This window comes from Chanos chanos, chromosome 13 (genome assembly GCF_902362185.1).
Source record: "Chanos chanos chromosome 13, fChaCha1.1, whole genome shotgun sequence".
Taxonomy (NCBI): Eukaryota; Metazoa; Chordata; class Actinopteri; order Gonorynchiformes; family Chanidae; genus Chanos; species Chanos chanos.
Window position 1 is genome coordinate 3,370,001 of NC_044507.1, and position 10,082 is coordinate 3,380,082.

Consider the following 10,082-nt stretch of genomic DNA (forward strand, 5'->3'; position numbering starts at 1 on the left):
CTTACTTGAAAACTGAGATTTCGGATGATCAGTCTAGCCTTCAGTTTGTTCTTTCTCAGTGCTTTTGCCTTTTTATCACTTTGCGTTTCTGCTGCGGGAGCTTTGCGAACAGCTGATTCCTTGGAGGCTGCGGAATGGAAAGGTATCCAGTGTCATTTTATACCTTCAGATCTTACAGTGTGACAAAAACAACATAATTACGATTCAATTCTGACAGACGCCGTGTATCCGAAAAGCAAACATACCTCCTTTCTTCTTGTCTTGGAGCTTTTTCTTTGCCACCATCACGGTGATTTTCTGCCCGTCGTACTCTTTGATTTGCTGCAGGGCTCGCTGCGCATCTTCGGACATTGAGAACGTGACATAGCCTATTCCGCGGCTCGTCTCTGAGCCTGTGAACGGGTAAACAACCGGGCTTGGTCACTTAACAACGCAGTCCGATGAGCAAACACAGGTTTGTCAAATATTATAAGTCATATTTAATAACTCACCTTTTTCTTTGACCACAAAACAGTGTTTGACTGGACCAACTTCAGAGAATATCTCTTCCAGACGACCGTTGGAGGCAGTTGACGGTAAATTCCGGACAAATAATGTTAATGCAGACATGATGTGTCTTTTGTCACATAACAGTGTATTGTTTCGAGTCTGTAACGTTGGTTGTCAAATCGGTATAAACGAATTTCACCAAGCTGACAACCCAAGAGTGATTTTTCAAGTCTTGATTGAGTTGCTTTCGACGCAAAAGAATTTTCTAAAAAACAACTTTCTGAAAAAAAACCCACACCCTTGCAACAAAAACGCTGATCGCGGTTTGCTCTACCTTTAAACGTATTACAGCACACCTTTCTCAATGTTTACCTATTCACTATTATATGTATACTTTACTCACTAATACACACGTTTTCTCATGCAGGCGGCCATAGTGTTTCCCTCACGCATGTCGTCATATGTCAGTCCCACTTCTGCGTCCGCGACAGAATGCTTACCGCCCCCTAATGTATTGGGCGACTTACACTGGCCGACCAAATGAACGTACATACTGTTTGTAATAAGATTGTATTTAAGTATATCGCTCTTAAAATTACACATAATCAGTACACAACATTTACACACACGTCCATATCGTCACCTTATTTATTTTAGATTTATCTTCATTTAAAATGGCCCCATTTGGCAAAACATGAGTTGATTCTGCATTACAAAACTTTTGACATTCATTTTCTTAATTGTGACTAAGCAATCTCTCTTGTGTAACTAATAACTGCATTGGTCACCAAGGTCAAAAAGGACATTGCATAGCTCTCATGTTAAAGAGGACGATATCAGACCGCTAGCAGTACCAAATCATACTCACATTTGTTTTAATTCGGACATTATCCATCAAAATGTACATTAAACATGCTAAAATGAAACAGCTAGAATGAAACAGTTTAGAAAACAGGTGTTTCGTGTGATTTGGATGCTACTGAGGTATTCTGATAGACACAGTGTTGACCTGCTGTCTGTCACGTGTTACCATGACAACTAACTGTTTCTTCACTGATGTACCTACAGATAAATACACCCCCAGGATTGTGCATAGCGCTTGTAAATATTTGGGTCAGACCTGAATAATTTTAATCTCTCTATGAAATGTTCACAAATCACATGGTCCTTCTTCAGGCTGGAGACCTGTAGGTTCTGTCCTACTGAGTTTTTTCACTCCCTTTAAAAGCCAGGTCTTGAGCTTGGCAGCTTAGGCTTAGCATTGAGCTAAAGTTGTGCGTTGGTCAGATAGTTAAGCATAAATAGTTAGTTAGTTAAGTACTTATGTCTTATTATGGTATCAGTAACCAAAAAAGATCTTAGTTTTAACTAAGGAAGGCCACACGTTGCTATGAAGTCCATTACAGTTTCTGTGTGAGATCAGTGGCTTTAAGCAAGGGACAGTGTGTGTTCACATTATGTCCCTTACAGGAACCATGTTGAGAGAGAGCAGGAAGTTCTCAACAGTGGACAGGTACTCTTGGGGGTGGGCTCTGAGATGACCCGCATGGATAGACTCCGCCCACTTCTTACTCTCTACAGGTATGCCCTGTCCTCTCCAGAAGTCAATCAACTCCTCCATGCTCTGTGGATCACAAAGGGCATCATTTTCACAGAATAAGAACAAGGCAGGCGCTGTCACAGGAGTGTTCCAGAAGATGTTGATGGCCGTGTTGTAGTAGTCAACAGTTTGGCGTTTAAACGTTCGGAAATAGAGCAGGCTGACCTGTTTCACTATCCACTCCCAGCGAGAAAATAGGTTTTTACTGATTCCTGAAACACATACACAAACAGACACACACACACACACATAAGAATAAGACAGGTCCTTATTAAAACAGGTTAGTCAGACAACTCACCAGAAACTTTCTGAAGTTTCTTTGATCCACTGATACTCACTGTCCCTTCTGAGGAGTCAGTGAGAAGCACAGTTCATTTCTAATCACTGTCATTTTTGCCCTCTGCTCTGAAAGGCTCTGTTTCCCAACCTCATCTACTCCCAGCATACTTTCACAAAAAAAAATTACAAAATCAATCGGCACACCCCCCTCTTACTGACTGACTCCAGACGCCGATAAGATCCAAATAAAAAACCGACCCACACATGCTTAGGCAATGGGAAATTATCAGAGTAAAAATGAATTTTGAAATGTCCTTCTACATATCAGTGCTGCATGGTGAAAGCAGTGCTGAAAAGTGCCACAGTACTATCACCTTAAGCACAACACTGACAGTTCACAAAGGGAGCCAACAGGCCAGAACAGGCCATAAATGACTTAGACAAAGAGTCCGACCTTTTCAAACAGAAACAACAGGTGATAGGTGAATACTGGTTAACTCCCCTGAGAGCACTGTCTGGGTTAAAAATAAAGAAAAATAATGGCATTTAACGGTGCTCCCTCACCTTCCTTTTATTGATTTATTTGTTTTGCATATTTGTTTATTTATCTATTTATTTATTTTTAGGAAAACTACCAAAAATGCATCATTTGGTACTGATACCAAAATGAACATTTTGGTAGCGTGACAACACTGCTCTATACTGTTTAATGAGGCCCTACAGACTTTAATGACAATATTGTATTAACTTGAAATGAAAACACTTTGTGATTCTTCTACGTTTTAAGAACCTGAGACAACAAAACCAAACGGTTTGAAAAAAAAACAAACCCAAAAACATTGGATTAGGTTAGATTTAGGATAAAACAGCAAAACCTATAATTATTGATTCCATCCACTGACAAAATACTTAACTCATTTTGAATACAGCACTGAGTCGATTATTATGTTAGACATAAAACAATATTTCATGAGAATACCTCAGCATATCTCAGCAAGATGTGACAAGCAGAAGAGCAAGTGTTGGCCTAATTTGTCTGTTTCCACCGTTGTAATATCTAATAATAGTAGTTATGCAAGTGTACTCTAGATGCACAATCTGAGGTTATGACACACAGTGTGTCAGACGGAGGCTAAGTTCCTGATTGGTGCATGAACCCACCAATAGCCATCCGCTCCAGAGAGCCCATGACCAAGCTGTCATAGATGTGTCCTCGGATTCTGCTGGTCAGACTCTGATATCTCTGGGTGTCTTTGGACACATGGACGAGAACTTGAGTAAAGGTGTAACCGCCGATGGAGAAAGCGTGAACCAGCAGGGGGCGCTGTGCAAAGCGTTCACTCTGCAGGACCTCCAGTACCTCCGCTCCGTACTCCAGACCCCAACGTGGCCACAGAAAATGACTGATTCCACTCTCCACCACCAACACGTCAAAACCAGTTCGAAAATAGATCTCGCAGTACTTGGCTACGGCGTGGGGCCTTGATCCCAGCCAAGGGAAGAGCAGTAAGAGCGGTCTGGGCTGCTGGTGGGACGCAGCAGCTCCAGGGCTCGTCACACACTCGTTCACATAGAAGGTAATGCTCTTAGTGATGCTCTGAGCAGATATTCCGCTCATTATCGCTGCTCTGGACAGCATAGCAGCGGGACAACTGCAAAGAAGAGGGAGTGAAGGATTAGACTGATGTGTCAAACAAAACATTCTCATTTATCATCTCTGTAAATGGCTTTTGAAACGTACAGCCAAGAACATTAACAGCACATTTTGGCTGTGTCGCCTTATTCAGTTTATACATAAAAAGAACGATTATAGTCTTAACAACAGCTTCTGCTATGTCATTCATCTGATTTCTTTATCAATTATAATGAAGGAGCAATAGAAATCAATGACAACAGACTGTTCAACTGTTGAAAAGCTAAAATAAATGAACTTGAACTGACCTGGTTTGCCTTAAAGCAGAGTCGTTCACTTTCTACGACACTCCCTCAATCCAATACAACTTAACGTGACACTGCGATGACAATCTTTGTGGAGACGGTTTTAAAACCTCACAGAAGTGACGTGTCTCATTCTCCCCATAATTATTTTGCCTGCTTTGCCAAACCCACATTCCATACCCTGCAGTGGAGGGCAAAGGGGAAGAGAGATAAAGGTGATGTTCTTTTTTTATCAGGTCACAATAACAAGGACATTACAGATCAGAATGTAAACATATATTCCATTTTTCGCCTCTATATTTTCCAGTAAACATACAGGCTTAAAAGGAACATTTTCAGGTTAAAAAAAAAAAGAAACAAACTGAAACCAACCTTGATTTTTTTTTTTTTTTTTTACAGTTTCTTTCATTTAAAGTTTTTCGTACTTCCAGAGTATTCTTAAATTGGACAAAAGCAAAGCCTCGCTTCTTACCATCTGCGCACACACACACCGTTGAATTCCGATAGACGCCGTGTATCCGAAAAGCAAACATACCTCCTTTCTTCTCGTCTTGGAGTTTTGTCTTTGCCACCATCACGGTGATTTTCTGCCCGTCGTGTTCTTTGATTTGCTGCGGCGCTTCAGAGAACATCTCCTCCAGACGACCGTTGGAGGCAGCTGACGGTAAATTCCGGACAAATAATGTTAATGCAGACATGATGCGTCTTTTGTCACATATCAGTGTACCGTTTCAAGTCTGTAACGTTGGTTGTCAAATAGGTATAAACAAATTTCACCAAGCTGACAACCCAAGAGTGATTTTTAATGACTGAGTTGCTTGCAGCGCAAAAGAAAGCGATCAACTTCTCTAAAAAAAAAAACAAAAAAAAAAAACACCCTTGCAACAAAAACGCTGATCACAATGCTTGCTCCCCCTTTAAACGTATAATAGCACACCTTTCTCAGCGTTCACCTATTCACTATTATTTGTATACTTTACTCACTGATACACACGTTTACTCATAGAGGCGGCCATAGTGTTTCCTTTACGGATGTCGTCATATGTCGGTCCCACTTCTGCGTCCGCGACAGAATGTTTACCGCCCCCTAATGTATTGGTCAACTGTCACTGTCGGACCTAATGTACATAAATATGTAGGAAACTTGTTTAAATATATCGCTCTTAAAATTACACGTAATCAACGCACAACATTTACACACACGTCCATATCGTCACCTTATTTATTTCAGATTTATCTTCACTGAAAATGGCCCCATTTGGCAAAACATGAGTTGATTCTGCATTACAAAACTTTCGACATTCATTTTCTTAATTGTGACGAAGCAATCTCTCTTGTGTAACTAATAACTGCATTGGTCATCAAGGTCAAAAAGGACATTGCATAGCTCTCATGTTAAAGAGGACGATATCAGACCGCTAGCAGTACCAAATCATACTCACATTTGTTTTAATTCAGACATTATCCATCAAAATGTACATTAAACATGCTAAAATGAAACAGCTAGAATGAAACAAAACAGTTTAGAAAACAGGTGTTTCGTGTGATTTGGATGCTACTGAGGTATTCTGATAGACACAGTGTTTTTCCCCATTGTAACTCCTGGAACACTACACACTGCACAGGTATGACAATGACCTGCTGTCGCTCACCTGTTACAATGACAACTAACTGGTGTACCAACAGATAAATACACCCCCAGGATTGTGCATAGCACTTGTGAATATTTGGGTCACACCTGAATAATTTTAATATCTCTATGAAATGTTCACAAATCACATGGTCCTTCTTCAGGCTGGAGACCTGTAGGTTCTGTCCTACTGAGCTTTTCCACTCCCTTTAAAAGCCAGGTCTTGAGCTTGGCAGCTTCGACTTAGCATTGAGCTAACATTGTGAGTTGGTTGGTTACTTAACATATAGACACAGTCTCACTAATGTCTTATTATGGTGTCAGTAACCAAACAAGATCCATTTTTTTTATTTAAGGAAGGCCACACGTTGCTATGAAATTCATTACAGTTTCTGTGTGAGATCAGTGGCTTTAAGCAAGGGACAGCGTGTGTTCACATTTTGGCCCTTAAAGGAACCATGTTGAGAGAGAGCAGGAAGTTCTCAACAGTGGACAGATACTCTTGGGGGTGGGCTCTGAGATGACCCGCATGGATAGACTCCGCCCACTTCTTACTCTCCACAGGTATGCCCTGACCTCTCCAGAAGTCAATCAACTCCTCCATGCTCTGAGGATCACAAAGGGCGTCGTTTTCACAGAATAAGAACAAGGCAGGCGCTGTCACAGGAGTGTTCCAGAAGATGTCGATGCCCGTGTTGTAGTAGTCAACAGTTTGGCGTTTAAACGTTCGGAAATAGAGCAGGCTGACCTGTTTCACTATCCACTCCCAGCGAGAAAAAAGGTTTTTACTGATTCCTGAAACACACACAAACAGACACACACACACACACACACACATAAGAATAAGACAGGTTCTTATTAAAACAGGTTAGTCAGACAACTCACCAGAAACTTTCTGAAGTTTCTTTGATCCACAGATACTCACTGTCCCTTCTGAGGAGTAAGTGAGAAGCACAGTTCATTTCTAATCACTGTCATTTTTGCCCTCTGCTCTGAAAGGCTCTGTTTCCCAACCTCATCTACTCCCAGCACACTTTCACAAAAAACATTACAAAATCAAACGGCACACCCCCCTCTTACTGACTGACCCCAGACGCCGATAAGATCATCACAGAAGGAACTCACAGAAACAACAGGTGATAGGTGAATACTGGTTAACTCCCCTGAGAGCACTGTCTGGGTTAAAAATAAAGAAAAATAATGGCATTTAACGGTGCTCCCTCACCTTCCTTTTATTGATTTATTTGTTTTGCATATTTGTTTATTTATCTATTTATTTATTTTTAGGAAAACTACCAAAAATGCATCATTTGGTACTGATACCAAAATGAACATTTTGGTAGCGTGACAACACTGCTCTATACTGTTTAATGAGGCCCTACAGACTTTAATGACAATATTGTATCAACTTGAAATGAAAACACTTTGTGATTCTTCTACGTTTTAAGAACCTGAGACAACAAAACCAAAGGGTTTGAAACCAAAAACCCGAAAAACATTGGATTAGGTTAGATTTGGGATAATCCAAGTGATGTTCAAAAGAGCACAACCTACTCAACCTTCTCAACTCTTTACACACACACACACATACACACACACACTTATTGCTGCTGTCTTCCTACTGTGTGGTTTTAATTACTAAGTTTACGTCTTATAAGTCTTACCTCTCAGATTTTTATAAAAGATTTTTTTTTGGTAAACGAAAGACTAGCAATGTAAGAATTTCATTGTATGGTGTAACTGCCTGGTTTGCTGTGTATATGACAATGAAACTCTTGAATCTTGAATAATTATTGATTCCATCCACTGACAAAATACTTAACTCATTTTGAATACAGCACTGAGTCGATTATTATGTTAGACATAAAACAATATTTCATGAGAATACCTCAGCATATCTCAGCAAGATGTGACAAGCAGAAGAGCAAGTGTTGGCCTAATTTGTCTGTTTCCACCATTGTAATATCTAATAATAGTAGTAATGTAAGCATGCAAGTGTACTCTAGATGTCTAGAAGTGTACTCTGATTGGCGCATGAACCCACCAATAGCCATCCGCTCCAGAGAGCCCATGACCAAGCTGTCATAGATGTGTCCTCGGATTCTGCTGGTCAGACTCTGATATCTCTGGGTGTCTTTGGACACATGGACGAGAACTTGAGTAAAGGTGTAACCGCCGATGGAGAAAGCGTGAACCAGCAGGGGGCGCTGTGCAAAGCGTTCACTCTGCAGGACCTCCAGTACCTTCGCTCCGTACTCCAGACCCCAACGTGGCCACAGAAAATGACTGATTTCACTCTCCACCATCAACACGTCAAAGCCAGTTCGAAAATAGATCTCGCAGTACTTGGCTACGGCGTGGGGCCTTGATCCCAGCCAAGGGAAGAGCAGTAAGAGCGGTCTGGGCTGCTGGTGGGACGCAGCAGCTCCAGGGCTCGTCACACACTCGTTCACATAGAAGGTAATGCTCTTAGTGATGCTCTGAGCAGATATTCCGCTCATTATCGCTGCTCTGGACAGCATAGCAGCGGGACAACTGCAAAGAAGAGGGAGTGAAGGATTAGACTGATGTGTCAAACAAAACATTCTCATTTATCATCTCTGTAAATGGCTTTTGAAACGTACAGCCAAGAACATTAACAGCACATTTTGACTGTGTCGCCTTATTCAGTTTATACATAAAAAGAACGATTAGACGTTTAACGACAGCTTCTACATTCATCTGATTTCTTTTCTATCAATTATAATCAAGGAGTGACAGAAATCAATGACAACAGACTGTGTAAGAAAAGCTAAAATAAATTAACTTGAGATAACCTGGTTTGCCTTAAAGAACGAATCGTTTACTTTCTACGACACTCCCTCAATCAAATCCAATTTAAGGTTAGTTAAACGTTAGTTACAATGCGATGACAATCTTTGTGGAGATGGTTTTAAAACCTCACAGAAGTGCCGTGTTTCATTCTCCCCATAAATGTTTTGCCTGCTTTCTCAAACCCACATGCCATACCCTGCAGTGGAGGGCAAAGGGGAAGAGAGATAAAGGTTGTGTTGTTCTATCAGTTCACAATAACAAGGACATCACAGATCAGAATGTAAACAACGTTACTGGTAACTATGCTTTGGATTGCCCGCACTCAGTTACATCAGCCATTCATTTTATTAAAACCCCACTGAAACCGCTTTTAAACATTAAACACCACAATTTTCATTTAAATACCGATTCTGACACCACAGAGCAAGAGATGGCTTCGGGAAGAAACTAAGTCAGGGTTAACCAGGTCGCTAGCTGCCATGCTAACACACTACTGAGAGACTCTTCCTACTGTTCAACCAGAAGTGTCACATCACTGACGTTTTTTTTTTATTTTTCTTTTTAACTGCGTTAATAAAAAGTATCCATGTAGACTGTAAACTGTCAAGCCAGATGGCTAAGTATCCACGCTATTAAGACAGCCACTACTTCATGCTGAGCAGATCTGGGTCGGAGGGCAGATCTTATTTACACTGTTCCAGCAACGAGTCAGGCATAACAGGAGCAATAGGAATGTCCAGCGTTTAAAAATAAGAGCTGGTCGCATGTTACGAGTAGATAGCGAGTCCTTAAGTAACCTACCTGCTGTGATGAGCGGAGCGACCCTATAAATCTTCAGGCAGAGGAGAAAAACTGACATCCAGTAAAACGGGCAGAAAAAGTCAGGCCAGTAAGGTCATGTGAGGTACTCACAGATGGAGGTCTCGTCAGTTTTGTATTGCATACAGTTTAAAGTTTAAAAAAAAAAAAACATCCGGCAAGTGACGTTCAAATATTAGCAATTGTTTCAAAACTCCAGTTTGCTAAGAACAAAGTTAGACCATTGTCTAGCGGCTTTTTCAAAACGGCACTTGGTTTAGAAATAATTCAGTGGGTGTACAAACTCATGTATATTGTATGCAAGGACCCTATTTCATGTATTATGAGAGTCCAATCCCTGCGGCGTTCCGATATCCATAGATCGTTGGACCCCTCCTACCATTCGACGAAAAACCTTCGTTGCAACACGGGACCTATCGGATCTTTTTCAGTGTACTTGTCTCCGCCCACTGCTGTGTACCGCTTTCATAACCCAACTGAATGGTCGATAACGCACAGAGCAGGTAAAAGAGA

General features: G+C 41.0%; 3 protein-coding genes across 4 annotated transcripts in view; all 3 read right to left on the bottom strand.

Moving 5' to 3' along the window:
- rbm28 (RNA binding motif protein 28) overlaps positions 1–690 on the bottom strand; it is a 14,064-nt gene extending 13,374 nt beyond the window's left edge. Inside the window, exons 1-3 of the mRNA XM_030790770.1 lie at positions 492–690; positions 246–392; positions 6–127 (exon numbers count right to left, since the gene is read on the bottom strand). Of these exons, the coding sequence (XP_030646630.1) occupies positions 6–127; positions 246–392; positions 492–609 (387 nt within the window). The 5' untranslated portion in view covers positions 610–690. The remainder of the gene's footprint in view (positions 1–5; positions 128–245; positions 393–491) is intronic.
- Positions 691–1,785: 1,095 nt separating this feature from the next.
- On the bottom strand, positions 1,786–5,380 carry LOC115826450 (uncharacterized). The gene is made up of 5 exons (XM_030790290.1): positions 5,301–5,380; positions 4,842–4,964; positions 4,310–4,487; positions 3,530–4,020; positions 1,786–2,301 (listed from the first exon to the last, which is right to left on the bottom strand). Exons 4-5 carry the CDS (start codon positions 4,005–4,007, stop codon positions 1,940–1,942), a joined length of 840 nt encoding a protein of 279 aa, XP_030646150.1. The 5' UTR covers positions 4,008–4,020; positions 4,310–4,487; positions 4,842–4,964; positions 5,301–5,380; the 3' UTR covers positions 1,786–1,939.
- A 350-nt stretch (positions 5,381–5,730) lies between these two features.
- Positions 5,731–9,867, bottom strand: LOC115826474 (uncharacterized). 2 transcript variants are annotated; one of them, XM_030790330.1, is made up of 3 exons: positions 9,552–9,867; positions 7,981–8,471; positions 5,731–6,731 (listed from the first exon to the last, which is right to left on the bottom strand). In XM_030790330.1, exons 2-3 carry the CDS (start codon positions 8,456–8,458, stop codon positions 6,370–6,372), a joined length of 840 nt encoding a protein of 279 aa, XP_030646190.1. In that variant the 5' UTR covers positions 8,459–8,471; positions 9,552–9,867; the 3' UTR covers positions 5,731–6,369. The 2 variants fall into 2 exon arrangements, with proteins under 2 accessions (XP_030646190.1, XP_030646191.1); XM_030790331.1 differs by lacking the exon at positions 9,552–9,867 and adding an exon at positions 8,753–8,759.
- Between the last annotated feature and the right edge of the window lie 215 nt (positions 9,868–10,082).